Source organism: Eleutherodactylus coqui, chromosome 4, assembly GCF_035609145.1.
Source record: "Eleutherodactylus coqui strain aEleCoq1 chromosome 4, aEleCoq1.hap1, whole genome shotgun sequence".
Classification (NCBI taxonomy): domain Eukaryota; kingdom Metazoa; phylum Chordata; class Amphibia; order Anura; family Eleutherodactylidae; genus Eleutherodactylus; species Eleutherodactylus coqui.
The window spans coordinates 20,689,656-20,706,439 of record NC_089840.1 but is presented as its reverse complement, the minus strand read 5'-3'; the positions used below and the strand labels follow the sequence as shown (position 1 = coordinate 20,706,439).

The following is a 16,784-nucleotide window of genomic DNA, read 5'->3' as shown; positions in this document are numbered from 1 at the left end:
ACTTTATAGCTAGCTACAGCTGCAATCAAAAGTATTCAACCCCCCTTATTGCATATTAGGTTTATTTGCAAATGTACAAACTTTGAGTCGTCTACAAAAAAAAAAGAAAAAAATTAAAAGACCAATTTAAAGGGGTTCTGTCACCAGGATTCCTTAATGCGTCTGGTCTCTTACCACCCGCAGCAGGAAGACTGACAGCTTTCTTCCTATTTATAAAAGGAGAGCGAGTCCTCACTACATGCTGGGGGCGGGGAGAGGCTGTCGCTACACGCTGGGGGGGCGGGGAGAGGCTGTCGCTACACGCTGGGGGGCGGGAAGAGGCTGTCGCTACACGCTGGGGGGCGGGAAGAGGCTGTCGCTACACGCTGGGGGTGGGGGGGGGGGGGAGAGGCTGTCGCTACACGCTGGGGGTGGGGGGGGGGGGAGAGGCTCTCGCTACACGCTGGGGGGGTGGGGCGGGGAGAGGCTGTCGCTACACGCTGGGGGGGTGGGGCGGGGAGAGGCTGTCGCTACACGCTGGGGGGGTGGGGAGAGGCTGTCGCTACACGCTGGAGGGGGTGGGGAGAGGCTGTCGCTACACGCTGGAGGGGGTGGGGAGAGGCTGTCGCTACACGCTGGGGGGGTGGGGAGAGGCTGTCGCTACACGCTGGGGGGGTGGGGAGAGGCTGTCGCTACACGCTGGGGGGGTGGGGAGAGGCTGTCGCTACACGCTGGAGGGGGTGGGGAGAGGCTGTCGCTACACACTGGGGGGGCGGGGAGAGGCTGTCGCTACACGCTGGGGGGGGGGGGGAGAGGCTGTCGCTACACGCTGGGGGGGGGGGGGGGGAGGCTGTCGCTACACGCTGGGGGGGGGGAGGCTGTCGCTACACGCTGGGGGGGGGGAGGCTGTCGCTACACGCTGGGGGGGGGGAGGCTGTCGCTACACGCTGGGGGGGGGGGGGGGGAAGAGGCTGTCGCTACACGCTGGGGGGGGGGGGGGGAGAGGCTGTCGCTACACGCTGGGGGTGGGGGGGGGGGAGAGGCTCTCGCTACACGCTGGGGGTGAGGAGAGGCTGTCGCTACACGCTGGGGGTGGGGGGTGGGTGGGGAGAGGCTGTCGCTACACGCTGGGGGTGGGGGGGGAGAGGCTGTCGCTACACGCTGGGGGTGGGTGGAGAGGGGCTGTCGCTACACGCTGGGGGGGGGGCGGGGAGAGGCTGTCGCTACACGCTGGGGGGGGCTGGGAGAGGCTGTCACAGCAGTCTCTGTGACTCGGAGCTCAACTCTAGTCAAACTTCCAAGTGTGTTCATTCTGTAACACCACAGTAGTTCCGAATAAAGCATGCTCTGGGGTAATGGGCGTAGCTGTCCCGGGTTCATGCTGCCCGTGTACCTGATGACAGAACCCCTTTAAAAGGCGCGACACAACTAATATAACGGTTTTGATTGCAACTGTAGATGCTGCTCACCTATAGACAGTCATAATGTGCTGTAAAGATCTGGTAATTAGGGCAAGTTTACACATAGTGGCCACAGACCGGCTGAGGCGCTGTTGAAAAATGAATCATATTAAGAGACTTTATCCTAATGAGCAAAAATCGAAGAAATGTGTGAATGTGGCTGACTGTGTTCTCGCCTGCAGGGTGCTTGTTCTAGATGCCGGCAGAGTTGTGGAGTTTGATGAACCGCAGAGATTGATACAAAAGAAAGGAGTCTTCTCCAAGATGGTGGCAGAGGCCGGAATACAGCATATAGAGTAACCCGTGCGGCCTCCGGCAGGGCACTGGGCGACAAACTGCTCACTTGCCAGAATCGCAATCAATGCTAAGACTGTCCAGTCGACTCGTAAATCCAGAATGAGGACTTTATGAGCAACCGTCTTGTAGATCTACATATAGAACATTCAGTCTTAAAGAAGTCTTGGAAGTAATGATCCAACCGCACCATGCCCTCACGATGCAACAGCTGGTGTCTGCGGTCCTCCAACGAGAGTATACAGCTAATCAGTTATTAACAGGGTTTTCAAGCTCTAAACTATTGAAGCCTTCTCTTCAGGATAGGGCAGCAATAAGTGACTTGTAAGAGGTCTGGCGCCTGGGCCCCTGCCGATCAGCCGTACCGTATTGGGAACACACTTCCATATACGGGACTGCAGAAAGAACACACATAGAAAACAAGTGTAGAAGTGTATGGTAATTACTTGAGGGAGGGCTTCACAGGCCCCGGCGCGCCCCCTCAGGTATCCATGTTCACTCAGGAAGTATCACATAGTTGTCCAGGTAGGTTTGCAGGGCAGGAACAACTCCAGTTTATTCCAAAAGGCAAAGTGTAAACAATACAGGAAAGTGCGCCGCGTATCGGAGGACCTGAGGGGATTGGCCACCTTTTTCAATAATGGTACATGATGGAATGAGACATATTGCCAAAGTGTATAGATAAGTATAATAAGTTACTGGAAGGGAATGCAGGGGAGAATCCGCTCCTGTCCTTCCATACGTGTTGTACTTTCCAGTATTGTCTATATATTGGCTTTTAGCATAAACTACAGTTCTTCCTGCCCTTCAAACCTCCCTGGACATCCGTATGATACGGGGGATCGCCGGTGCTTGCTCACTCCTCCCTCCCTCAGGTAATTACCATCCACTTCTACACTTAGGCCCAACGTCCACAGGCGGATGTTATTTATGGAATCGGCGCAGGTGATCTGCAGCTCTACCCGCCCATAGAGAAGCATTGGCCATCCGAACTTCATTAAAGTCTTGGGGATTTGATTTTAAATGATTGGCAGAAGCCACACGCTGATGATAAACCGCAGCATGCTCCATTTTACCGCGAATCACACACGGATCGGGCTCCGTTCATCTCAGTGCATCCACAAATACATTTAAATACATTTGCAGAGCCGCTGCAGATTTGAAGGTTAAAAGCAATTAGGCCTCATCTCCACTTGGACACACAGATTCCGCTGCTGAATGCCGCAGTGGAATCCGTGCGTGCCCGCGGACATGGAGAGGGAAGTTTCTTACCTCTCCGGATCCAGCACGGCTCTCCTCCCTGCAGGCCGGATCTTCTTTCTTCAGCTCAGCGCATGTGTTCGCCGGCTGATGCATGCGCCATGCACACTTTTCAGTGACAGTTGCGGGTGTGCTGCGGATCTGGACGGCTTCCATTGACTTCAATGGAAGTCTGCGGAAGCCGTCTGTGCAGGAGATCCGCAGAAAAATAGAGCATGCTGCAATTTCTGGAGGGGGAAAAAAACGCTATCTCCCTCAAGGGAAAAAAAAAAAAGATGATCTGCTGCGGAAATCTGCAAGAAGAAATCGCAGCATGGGATCTCCCCCACGAACGGCTTCCATTAAAGTTAATGGAAGCTGTGTGGAGCCGCAGCACAGCCACAGCTGTCACTGTGGAGGTGCTGCGGATCCGTGGGAAGCAGGAGGTTTTTTAAAAAATTGTTCACGGCCCTTCCGCCCTGCTGAAGAAAGAAGATCCAGCCTGCACAGAGGTCCTGGTGTGCGTTGGCCTTTCCCCTGACGCTCACCTTATCCTTACAGATACCACCTAATCCCTGTTGGTAAAGTGGACCACTGCCACAGGGACTAGCGGTGTGGTGGTCTGTCTTTTGCTGGGCCGTCTGCACCAGATGAGTCCTGTTCTAACATTTCTCCACATTTAGGAGAGCGCCCCAAAAATGGAGATAAGGGTTAGTGCTAACTCCTTTTGTATGACTCTACCCGGAGCATCACACCGCACCTCTGTGCACCAGTACAACAGGCACGGGGAAAAGTTGATTGGCGGGGACTGTGAATATCTGCCCGTCAACTGCTGATGAATAGTGCTGAGGGCAGGGCATCAATACTTTAGAGTTAGATAACTCCCTTAGGCTGCGTCCACCGGGGTAGTGGATGTTCTGCAGCGGGGAATCTCTTGTGGACATCAAAATCCAAGTATTACACATGGATGTCATCCCCGCACTTAAAGAGCTGAAATCCATGCAGCATCAGTTGGCCCGTATGGATGGGATTTGTTGAGCGCCCACCGGGCTGGCATCGGTTAGTGCTGCAGACACTCTGCATGGTTTCCACTACATGTGAATACAGTGTTAAGATTCTTGTTCTCAAGCAAAGTCATGTACAAGTGTGCGCTGAGGGTCCTATGGGGCTACAACTGTCAGGGTGGGAAAATGGAGGCTACCATCGTGAAGACCAACACCATCCGTATGTTCTGATCCACATTAATGAATACCGAGGCTGCATCTATTATCAGACTGGGCCGAGACACAAAGCGCTACCTCGTCGCCCCAGATTCCCATAGACAGTCCCTTCTCATGTCGATTTCTAGAAACCAGGACAAATATGGGAGTGTCTTTTATTACTCAGGAAATTACAATTATTATAATACAGACATTCTGAATGCTTTGTTTTTTTTCCAATTCTACTGTAAAGGGTTTTTTGGGACAAAAATATTAATGTCTCTCCTCAGGATCGGCAAGCAGTGGGGTCTGATTAGGTGGCTGAAGAGGCTTTGGTCCTCCTGTGGCGTCTCTGGCCAGTGACATCACATTCATTAAGCACACAGCCCAACAACTCAGTCCCATTCAAGTGAATAGGACTGAGCTGCATTACCAGGCCCAGCCACTATGAAATGTACGGAGCTGTGCCCAACATTCAGTGAAGAGGCTGCTGTGTTTGTCTAAGCCTTGTGGTCTATTGAAACGGCTCATTGGCAGTAGGCCTAGATGGCAGATCCTCACGGCTCTGATACGGATTACCGGTCCTGAAAATAGATCATCCGTACGCGAGTCCCAGAAACCCCCTTTAATTGCTTTTTAAAGATCTGGGCGATTCATAAAATTATCAAGGAGACGTCACCACCTCACATGGAGGTACTTGCACTTATTTTATGTCATAGATCAGGGGTGTCCCTTATTTTCCATGAGGGACGCATCAGCCTTATGGTTGCCTTCAAAGGGATGATTGTAAGAGTAAGACTGTATAGTAATAGTGACCCTAATAGTAATAGGATTTTCCATAGTAGCCCCAGTAGTAAGTAACCCCCATGGTGGCCCTAGTAATAATAGTGACCTCAACAGTAAGTGTCCCCTATGGCAGCTCCGGTAGTAATAGGTCTCCCAGTGTCCGCAACAGTAAGTGTCCCCTATCTTAGTGGCTCCAGTAGTAATAAGTGATCCCTCCTTCTATTGGCCTCCGGCCAGGCAGCGTCCCTACAGGTGTTCCACTCACTCAGTCCGCTGGTCTGGCCTGCTGGCAGCTGCTACTGGGTCTTCACTGCGTACAGGTCAGCGCATGCAGATGCCGAAGTAAGATGTCAGCGGTCACAGACTTGGCACTGGAGCGCCACGTAAAATGACTCTAATACGCATATAGTCAGGAGGAGGGATCCCTGCCAGTGGGCAGCCCAGCATAGGGACAGGCTGATTCCAGCCCTCTACCACTTATACCCATTGCTTCAGGAGTTATAAACTTCTATTTCAAAGTTGGTAGTGAGAGCTGGAGCAGAGTGTGATGCAGCTTACTATTACTCATTCATTGCTCACCCCACCGCTGATTGACAGATCTCTCATTTTTAGAAACCTGTCAATCAGCAGCACGGGGTGGTGAACAGCAATTATATGGATATTAATGAGACGCGATCTGCTGCAAACTTTGAAGTGTAAGTTTTCCAAAATTCCTGAAGCAATGGGTGTAAGCGGCGGCCCACTGGCATCAGCCTGTCACAGCAGCGGCAGGGGATCGAGATGTTCTCTCTCATTGTTTTCAATGGGAACCGCCGCTGGCCACACTGGAGGCAGTGGGCATATCGCAAAACGAAAAGAGATGTTGTTTTTTTTCCATCCAGGAAAACATCGCAAATGAGAATTAACCATTGAAATGCATTGGTCTCATCATCCTGCTTTTTCACTCCCTCTCATAAATTGGTTTTTTTTTTCTTGCCAGTGTGCAGGGCTCTTTTAAAGTGTCCTGATGGAGGGCAGAGGAAAGCTATTCCTCCAGTACTGTACATACTGATTGTATTCATTATAACCTGCTCAGATTTGTCTCAGGGATCGTTTATTGGCACTTGCTGAAAAAATAAAGAGATGCAAAAATGAAATATTTACAATAAAATCTACTTTTTAGATGTTTTTTCAGTTTATTAACTTTCTAAAAAGTAAACTTTTTTCCCCCCCTCAATGTACAAATAATGGAGGGTCTCCTGCAGAAGCCCCCGCTCACAGCAGAGGTTCACTGCGGACGCCGCACCTCGCTGGAACTCTTTTCAATGCGATGGAAATCTCTGCTGTGGTTCATGCAGTGCAGGTTTGGAAAAAGAACTGACCTGTCAATTCTCGATGCGGTGCTCCACCCGGTGGCCACAAGTGGATCTGTCTCATGGACTGGGGCAAACTCTGCAGCAGCATGCCGAAGCTCAGCTCCAAATCGCTACGGCAGATAAGTGTCAAATCCAACGAGGATCGGACAGAATCACACATGAACAAGGCCGGAGCCCATTGTCACACGGGGTAATGCCAGGGCCGGCCACGGGTACGATCACCGAACCAACACCATTGTAGGTTACGGCCAGTCTGGTTATAGGGTATGTAATAAGTGTTTTCTGTCCCAGACAGCACACATTCCTTATATACAGCGGCATGGCTGCTATGGAAAGCTAGAAGCCATGAGTGAACAGAGGGGTACGGCCTTCAGTCACAACCGAACAAACTGAATACAGAAAAAGGGTAAAAGGTCCCTTTAGGTTCCGTCCGACCGCGTACCTTCCCCGCCCAACGTAAACATTAAATAATCTTACTGCACATAATTATATATATTGCGCAAAACAGAACAAAGAAGGAATGCCAAGTCTTCTGTACATTATAGACAGACTTTACAGCTACATTCAAGTAAGGCTCGCCGGATGGCGGAAACTGTACCGTAATACACCGCTCAAAAAATGACGGGAACCCTTAAGCCTCACAGTATAACCCTAAATCACCTACACTTCAGGGATATTCATCTGTCCAGGTAGGGGGCTTTAACAGTACTCTCCAGCAAAACACAGGTGGAGCTCCGCTGATTGCAGCTGGTATCTGTACTCGTCAGATCAAACACCAGGTACCGGCTGCAATCAGCGTAGCTCCACCTGCATTAAGCAGTGCAGAACACTCATGTAATGGCATCCTTAGGCTGCTGTCGCACAAGAGCCAGTGCTTAGGTCTTCCTAACAATTGCCAGGCTGAACCTGCAAGTGCGACAATTAGCACTATTACACGGAGCTTGTGCAAGAGCAGCCTTGCTTTGGTGCAAATGAAAGTGACAACAGGGGTGCTGGAGAGGCAATAGAAAGACCTCCCCCCAAAAGGGACCATATACAGTTCCTCTCTCCTTCTTCCTCATGATAGATTCTGCGTTTTGCTGGTGTCCTTGTTACCACTGGTAAATGAGGCGCCAGCTGCAGCCAATCAGGTTGTCTTGCTCCTCCAGGATGGCAAATCCATTCATGCTGTCACAAGGTTTGCAACCAGCATAGTCTGAAGAACATGGAGTAGATACAAGGATATAGGCAGTTACATGAAGAGGGCCGTAGAAGGGCATCATGCCAACATCAAGACCGGAGGAGCGCTGACAGAGCTCTACAAAAAGACCTCCGCAGGCTACTGCCATACACTGACTCCAAGAGGGTAGCATGACGGCCTGACATCCTGTAGTGGACACGTTCTCAGGACTCACCACCGTGCAGCTCGATTGCTTCTTGCCATCAACAGATGATAGCGGGTTCACATTGAGCAAAGAGTCTGGAGACGATGGAGATCAGATCTGGGATTTAAGCGTTCCCTCCATTTTTTTTTGAGCAGCAAGATTCCCCCACCCGCATGTATTAAGGTGACGGCAGACTCCGCCCACGTCTTTCTCACGCATGTTTTAAAAAAATAAATAATTTTTGAGGGCAGGACTGACAATAAGATAAAGTGGCAACTCTGAAGACGCTCGTTAAATATGTACTGGAAGTAGAAACCAGTTTCAGTTAAAGTTAGTTTTCCTTAAATGTCTGTTGGGTATTTCTATAGCGCTGACTTGAAGAGGCCAGGATCCGGCCACAATGCCCGCTTGTATCGCCACCCCCGTAACTACCGCCAAATCTGGGTCTACAGACGTGTTAGGTTCTTTGCTAAAATAGTCCCTGATCACTTGGCGGATGCGGGGTATCCGGGTGGAGCCACCGACGAGGACGATTTCATCCACTTCGTCCTTCTCTAGGTGACCTTCCTTTAATACCCGCTCAATGGGCACCAAGATCTTCTGGAAGTGGTCCTCATTCAGGTGCTCAAAGAGCTTCCGGGAAATATCTGCCTCAAAGTGGACCTGCTGCGTACGGCTGGAGTCCGGCTGGTCCTCCTCGTGGATTGCGGCTCCCTCTAGAGGGCGCTCCTTTGGACTTTGCTCTTCTGCTTTACCCGGTGGTTGTTTGGACAAAGTCAACGGCGCTCGGACCCAGGAAGAATTGTAGATGGTGAGGTTCAGCTTGACGGCTTCCACCGACTGCCTGAGCCGGTGGATTTCTTCTTTGAGGTGCGGCAGTGACCCGTAAGTGGTATAAATACTGTCATACAAATACTGTAAGAGCCGCTGGTTGAAGTCCTGGCCGCCCAGCTTATTGTTACCTGCAAAATGCAAATTATTAGTAAACCAATGGGAAAACGGTCTTTAGCCTCTTTATACCAGAGGCCCTAATTAGGTCGTTATACACCACATTACTGTGAAAAAAAATGTCATTTGCCACGCCTTTGTTCTCGCCTAAAAATGCTAGGGTCTGCGGTCAACCCTCTGGCAACAGCCGAGGCACATGTATGTTGGATGTGCGCAGAACTTTTTATAAAGTGGGCTTAGCCCACCCCCATAGACGGCGAGTGTTGACTATAAAGGACAGCCGACACCTGGCCACAACCAGAGTTCACACCAGTCTTAGCTGTGACATTCAAGTGACCCAATTGGTCTCTAGAGGTCCCCAACTGCCCCCCAGGATGCCATTTAGATGTTATAGCAGCCAGGGGGCCTTGTGAATGTTTGCCTATTAAGAGGTGCCTGTGGCATATCAAATAAATCTATCAAAATACAGTACAATGCAATACTATAGTATTGCAGTACACTGTATATCACACATCCAAGTCCCCTGCAGGAACTAAAACAAACAAAAAGTTTAAATTTAAAAAGTTTTTTCTTTTTTTACGAATTCCAAAATTGAAGTTTAACAAAACCATTTTTCCCCATATTTAAGAAAAATGCATAAAACCCCCCAAAATTAAATGTATTTGGTACTGCCACATCCATAAAAGGTGATTAAAATAGGACAGTGACTGCCATCAGAAAAAAAAAATACATTTCACAAGGCTACAGCAATGGAAAAATAGGGTTATGATGTCAGGAAATGGCGGCAGAATACTTTAAACAGTTTTTTTCTCTAGTGGGATAGAATATATATATAAATTCGATACCGCGGTAAATCATACTGAAGTACAGAATAAAGTTGTCATTTCTGCATGAATGCTGCAAAAAACAAACCAATCCAAAACGGCAGAGTTGCATTTTTTTTTCATTTCAATCCACAAATTTGTAAACGTTTTTTAGTACATTATGTGGAAAATTAAATACTACTGAAAACTACAACTCGCCCCTCAAAAAACAAGACCAGAAAAAAAAAAAGTTTTGATGTTTTGAAAATTGAGAGAAGAAAACAAAAAATTGTGGAAAAAATTGCTGCATCCCGAAAGTCTAGAAAAGTCAAAATGCAGCAATCAGCAGCTCAGTAAGAGCAGCATGTGTAATACATGTTGGGAACGCAGTCGCACAGAGGGTGAGGGGGCGCCAGCAGGCAACGGCCGTTTTGCGCGAGCCTTGATTAATCCGCTACATTTTAACGAATTGCTGCATTTTTGTTGCTTGACTATTTTTATGAACTACGGAGGGAATCTATTATTGCAACGTTTTGGAGCTTTATTATGCCAACTTTCTGCACTTTTTGTCTTACGTGGGTGGACCCAACAGACGGGGGCGTGGCCAGCAGCAATCTGTCATACTGATCATAAATCTTAAATGGCGCCAACGTGTTATTACCCGCCATGGCTCGTGTCAGGAACATTCCTCCTTGCTTATTCAGCAGGGAGACATCCAACGTTCCTCCTCCGAGGTCCACCACCAGAACATTGAAGACGTCGGCCTTGTGTAATCCATAAGCCATCGCTGCCGCTGTGGGCTCATTGATGATCCTCAGAATATCCAGCCCTGTAATATGGAGACATATCAGACGCCCTTCACATCCCAGGAAAAACATCTACATTAAAGAACATGGACTAAAGTCACAGTAGTGGGGAAAACGTGTTGGTGCGACGTATCCGAGGGGGTCAGATGATCAGCTCATGCATTGACACAACATCAGGACCCAGCTTCCTGTTTTTTGCTCCACCCTCTCCGTGGCTCCTCCTGTTTGTCAATCTAACTAATTAGCTAAACTAACGGTGCATTCACACTGCAGCATTTGGTGTATCTGCTGTATACATCAAGGATATCCATAGACCCCAGTCCATCTAATGGAAGCCCCTCAGAGGTCAAAAATGTCCTTCTGACCTCTGTTGGGGCAGTATACTCGCTCTTGTATAGAAGAGCGAGTCAATCGCAATCAGTCATCAATACAGAGTCATCTGTGAGCCAATCACAGCAGTCTGTAGTGTCTTAGACTACCAGTCAGAGAATTGGGGTGGTCAACTTGGTTTGTCCAGGACCAGAAGGTGGCTTCAACAAGACAAAGTGGCCCATAACTCACCGTAGTGGCCCATTTAGACAACGATTCTCGCTCAAAGCCGTCTTTTTGTACTGATAAGCGTTGCGTCTAAATGCATGGACATTGCGCAGTTTTCGTGCACGATTCGTTCCTCGCTCAATTCTAGTTTTCTAGAATTGAGAGATGAACTCTTATCAGCGGTGCAGGCTGTTAACACAGTCAGCAGCGCTGATAAGATTCTTTCAGCTCGTGTCCTGCTGGTAGTTCACAGCGGGACGTGAGCTGTAAGCGCGGAGAACGATGCAGCTGTTTATGCAAAACAGCTATATTGTTTGCCGAGCAATAGCGGCGGTGTCCCGCTCCGCCTGCATAGCTCTTTAGTAGCTAATTAGCTACTATAGACTATGCAAAGATGATCGCTCAAAACGGTCACTCAAACTGTCGTTTGAGCGATCATCTGTCAGTGTAAATGGGGTCTTACTGCACTTTTGTAAAACATTTGAGAAGTTCTGATCAGTGGGGGTCCAGGGTGCCGAGACCACACCGATCACTGAAATGAAGGGCTTGTACCCCTACAGTTTTGTTTATAACTCCTTGGCAGCTGACGACAGGCTCATAGATGTCTGTAGAAGAGGTCTGTAGACATCCATACGGCCGTCTCCAGCTACAAGAACAGTCGAGCAGCAAGACCCATAACTAAGGGGCACAATGCTCAGGTGAGCCATGCAGCCCCTTCATTGCAGTAATCAGTGGGGGTCTCAACACCCAAAGCCCTCTGATCAAACTTCAGTCCATAAGTTATGGAGAACCTCTGATCACTTGTACAGGCAGCACTTAACCCCGGCGCCACGCCTGATCACACACCCGCAAGATTGGCCGCCTTCACAGTGTAGTTGCGTTGCCTTTCATCAAACTCTGCCGGCACCGAGATAACAGCCTTAGAGACGGGAAGACCGAGATACGCCTCCGCCATCTTCTTCAGGTGCAGCAGCAGCTGAGCGCTGATGTACTCCGGGGTCACCGTGAAGGTCTCGTTGGTTCTGATGGAATACAAAGCGTCGCCGTCCTTGTAGAGAACCTGAAAGAGAAGATCCCAAAATCAGCAGATCCCTCGGAGACCCGAGAGGACATTGTATGAATACAGGACCTGACAACCCTACAGACACCGCTCATGGCTGCTCAGACATTGCCTCAGTAAACAAGGTTGCCAGATGTTTCTGGTAGTAGCTAGCAAGATAGTGCATGCAGCTCTGAAGTATAATACAGGATAGGTAATGTATCTACACAGTGACTCCACCAGCAGAATAGTGAGTGCAGCTCTGCAGTATAATACAGGATGTAACTCAGGAGCAGTACAGGTGGGATCTCCTGCCGTTACTGCACTCTTGCCTGGATTACACGTCTCACCTTAAAGGGGTAGCGCTCACTTTCTCTCTGCAGCTCCTCGCGGGTGAAGGTCTTTCCAATAAATCTTTTGGCATCGTATACGGTGTTCTCTGGATTGGCGTCGGCGAGCTCCAGGGCTTCGTACCCCACGTACACGTCGCTCTCAGTGAAGGACACGATGCTGGGTATACTCAGATGCCCGCTGCTATCTGCGATGACCTTCACAACTCCCGTGCCGGGATGAAACACGCCAACCGAGCAATACGTCGTTCCAAGATCTACGCCAATCACCTTGGGAGTGGGCATAGGTAAATACTGCTGCGCCAGGTAACCCGCCAAGAGGAGTGCCAGGATAGCAGAACCTGTTGGGAAGGAAGAGACGAAAGGTGAACGTTGGTGCATCAGAGAAGAGGCATCTCTACCGTACGGTATAGAACGTACATGGGGGCCGCATTGCACGGCGATGAGTGGGGGCCGCATTACACGGCGATGAGTCACATGACAGCGGCCGCGGAAGTCCTCACTGCGCCCTCTTCTGTCATGGTGATCAAGTCATTATTCATTTGTGTCTTACGTATAGCTGGCTGGCATCTCCGCCGCCACATCAGTTGTCACCCAGCTTTCCTATCACCCTGAACGGTAAACGTGCCTCACTTTTAGGCCGGGCTCGTACGGTTGTAGGCCGAACGCACCACGGGGCTTCCGCAATGTTTTACAGCTGTGAACCCGGTCGCGACCCAGCATGTGGCGGCGAAATTGTACTGCGCATGACTGCGTATTCACGCAGGCAGTTATATATGATTCGTTGACCCGCCGCCCCTTTGTGGCCCCAGCATAAAACCGCAGCGGACATTCAGGACCATTTTGTCATGGATTTGCGCACGGACTTAGCCCCGACGATGACAAAATCTACACGTGGAATTTCCGACGCGGATCCGCATGAAGGAGTGAAATCAGACATTCTGCTCACAGGTTTTTCCTGCTGACCGGGCGAAATCCGTTTGCGAATCCTCAACGACAGCCGTAGACTTCTGCCGCGGTTTTAGCGGTGGAATCCGTGAGAACAAACATCTCCCGGGCCACTCGGCGTTCCCAGAGCTTCAGATATGAGACGCCGCAGAACCGTCCCAGGAAGACACCGAACCAAGAAGTAAAGTCCCCGTTCAGTCTGTGTTGGAGGTTCTGCTTGTAGATTACCGGGAAAAACAAGAACGGCGAATCGTGCTGCGCTATTTTTTCAGGTAAAATGCCGACATCATGACGGCAAGGAGTTCCAGTTGGTGAGGGCATCGGGCGGCGCTGGCATCACTGCCCCAGTTACACGTAACTGATGAGGAATAGTCGTCCTGGAGGAACGCCTCCGTGCAGCAGAGCGACGCCGTCAGAATGCAGCAGAGCCGGTCTTGTAGGAGTCGCTGTGCAGACAGCCTGACATGTCCCGTCCTCCTCGGTACGTGTGACGTGTAGTTGGGCCTTTTTTTACACGGAATGACTATCGTTCAGTTTCTCTCTGGATCATGCGAAACCGAACAATAATCGCGCAGCGTGAACACGGCCGGCGACCAACTGTGATCTGTTTATACAGCCAACAGGCCGTTGAACAGGCAGTCGTTCCTCTGTGAACTACCTGGTTACTCTGTAGTGGAGGCGGGCGGAAGAGATCTCCGGCGCTCCCCGCCTCCACTCACCGAATCATTATTACTCTGGTGTGAAAGCAGAGAAGCAATAGCTGCTGGGGCGACTGTTGGGCACTTAAAGGGGATGTCCAGTTGTAAAACTACTGATGATCTACTAGTGATGGCCTGTCCTAAGGATAGGTCAATAGATGTCTGCCGCCCGCCCAGGACCCCCACCGATCAGCTGTTTGCTGGGCCAGCGTGCGCCGAGCCAGTTTCCACAGGAAGCAGACAGCTCCATTCACACCACAGTGGCCGGGCTTGGCCTTACAGGCAAAGTTCGCATTGAAGCGAATGGCCTGCAATACCAAGCCTCGCCACTGCAGCGGGAACGGAGTTGTTCGCTTCCTGCAGAAATTAACTCTGTGCATCAGATCACAACAGTGTGATCAGAGGGGTCCGGGGCGGTGGAACCCCAACGATCTACTAGTGATGACCTATCCATGAATAGTTTATGAGCGGACAACCCCTTAAAGTGCCGACTGCTGTCCTATGTAAAAGGGCCCCTACTAAGCAGCTGCATCCCATTAGTTGGAGAATAATCCCCTATTTACTGTAATATCTCACTTTAAGCTAGATAGAAATCCACTTCTTGCTGCTCCGTCCCCCATGCTTTACACTGCAGCTCCACTGATTCAGGCTGACACCAACATGGACACCAGTTTAAAATATGTATGCTATTGAGATTCAGATTTAGGGAGCGCCGCCTGCAGGGAGCTCGTTTACACTAACGATGTAGCGCCGGGTCAGCGGATTGTGCGTAAAACCAGGTGAACGCTTGACTGTAATTCACACGAGGATTCTATCGTACACGTTAAACATACACAAAAAGGGATATATAAACGGACGCCATGTAAGCGGGCGCCGCGCCGACACGGGGGCAGCCACGAAATGTATATATTTTTAAAAACAAAAACTGTTGAAAACTCAGCATTTCCCTGATCCACGGGCTCTAATGGGTTAAACGTAGTCAAATAAGGCACAACTGTGACCACGTGTGGCCGCGCATACATCCATACGTCTTATTTAGGGGGTTTGCAGGAGCCGCGAGGCTTTTCTGGCCCACAGAAAAAAAAATTTGAAAAAAGTACGGAAATATATACTTTTTTTTCTTTTTTTACATTTTTAGTCAAAAACAAACAAAAAAAAAAGACGAACTACAAAAAAACTGAGGGAAAAAAAAAAAGTTTACAACGAAAAACAAACCGATGAAAACGTATTCCGCGCGCCATTTTTTTTAAAGGTAAAACATATGCTGAAAATGAACGCGTTTCTACGTAGGTTTCCCGCATACATGAAGCGCATGCGACAGCGTCGCGGCGGACGCACCATTACAGGGGGGTTTCCACGAGACGGACGGCAGCCGTAAAGGGGGTCTCATGAAACAGTGATCAGCGGGGGATCTAGTGATCGTGGGAACGAGGGGAGCGGCGGACCCTCACGCACTCCTGCCGCCGGTCTCACCGGTTACCATATGGCAACTTTCCGGGAAAGCTGGCAGCGCTGAACCCGCTGACTACACACATGGCATGCTGGGAGCTGTAGTTCCACACTTATAGGAAGGCTGCAGACCACGGCTCCCAACAGGGGGACTTCCATGTCTGAGACACTCTTAGCTTCCACATGACAAAATTCCTCCACTCCCAACATAAGAGGCTTAAATATAGTCATGTGACTAAAATCCCACCAATCAGCAAGCGGTTATCCCATAGCAACCAATCAGATTCCAGCTCTTAGCCTTCAGAGACGCTTTGGAAATTAAAGCAGAAATGTGATTGGCTGCTGCGGTCAGCTGCTGCTCTCCCCCGTTCTCCGTCATGTAGTGGTACGTTCCTCCATAAGGCAGCTGATAACGGCTCCCGCTTGACCTCCTCACTCACCCAGAATGGTCATTTCTCCGGCCATTGCCCCGTGTACGCAGACAGACTGGCTCTCACTTCCTTACAAGAGCGGCCGCTTCCTCCGCTCAGTGATGACTGTACTAATCACACCGCTGCCGGCCGCCGCATTGCATGCCGGGAACTCCTCCACACCGCGCGCCCACGGTTAGCAGTAAGCGCGTGCACGTCACTCTCAGGCGCATGCGCAGTTCTTCTGCCGTCAAACTGCGCAGTATAAGCAGAGCGGCGTGTTAGAGAGAAGGGCGTGGTTACAAGGGAAACCCCGCCCCTCTCGTGCACAGACTGCCTGCGCGCTCACGTCAGAGCCGGCGTCCTGTTACTATGGAAACTTACGGAACTGCAAGGCGAGTTATTGCTAGGGGGAAAATACTGCGTAAACATATAGTCCGTTGGTGTCTGCAGCAGGTAGCGTCAGCCATTTTGTTGTAGCGCGCATTCACACGGATCCAACATATCGCACCTGTAAAATTAGTGTGTGTAATTTATGTAATTTATAAAAAATCCATCGCTGAACATGTGATTTTTGCATCTATAGTTTAATTGGAAAAATTAAAAATCGCATCACACTCAGGGCTAATTCAGACGAACGTATGCGTAATTATGTTTGCCCATACGGAACGTTTTTACGCATAAATTAATTTTTAACATACTCGACGCAAATACGTTCGTGTGAAATTAGCCTCACGTGTAAAAGGCGTTTTTTTGTCACTCAAAGAAAACAATTGGAGAAATTACTGCGGACCCGCAGAGAAATACAGCCTCACATGTGTAAATAGGGCCATTAAAAACCATAGAGCCCATCTCAGTGTGCGGCCGGCGGCGCGGGGCATCGTCTGCAGGAACAGAGTCCGTACGTCCGCTCGGGCAGGTTGTTATGCAGGAAGGTGAATCGCTCAGTCGGTCACACTTGTGTATCGGGGAACGAGAGCGGCGGAACAATCAGTATTGAAAATGAACGATTTCCGTACGACCAACTATGCTGCTCATGTCTGTCTCTCTTTCTTTCTTTCTCTTTCTTTCTTTCTTTCTTTCTTTCTTTCTTTCTTTCTTTCTTTCTTTCTTTCTTTCT

The 16,784-nt window shown here is 49.7% G+C and overlaps 2 protein-coding genes across 3 annotated transcripts in view; one reads left to right on the top strand and one right to left on the bottom strand.

Annotated features, from left to right (window-relative positions):
• The window catches only part of LOC136625134 (multidrug resistance-associated protein 1-like), a 53,981-nt gene extending 47,861 nt beyond the window's left edge, over positions 1-6,120 (top strand). For both annotated transcript variants that reach the window (XM_066599120.1, XM_066599121.1), the window contains one exon: positions 1,622-6,120. In XM_066599120.1, the coding sequence (XP_066455217.1) occupies positions 1,622-1,739 (118 nt within the window). In that variant the 3' untranslated portion in view covers positions 1,740-6,120. The remainder of the gene's footprint in view (positions 1-1,621) is intronic.
• On the bottom strand, positions 6,108-15,845 carry HSPA13 (heat shock protein family A (Hsp70) member 13). The gene is made up of 5 exons (XM_066599122.1): positions 15,695-15,845; positions 12,160-12,500; positions 11,617-11,830; positions 10,089-10,256; positions 6,108-8,638 (listed from the first exon to the last, which is right to left on the bottom strand). Exons 1-5 carry the CDS (start codon positions 15,717-15,719, stop codon positions 7,998-8,000), a joined length of 1,389 nt encoding a protein of 462 aa, XP_066455219.1. The 5' UTR covers positions 15,720-15,845; the 3' UTR covers positions 6,108-7,997.
• Positions 15,846-16,784: the final 939 nt, after the last annotated feature.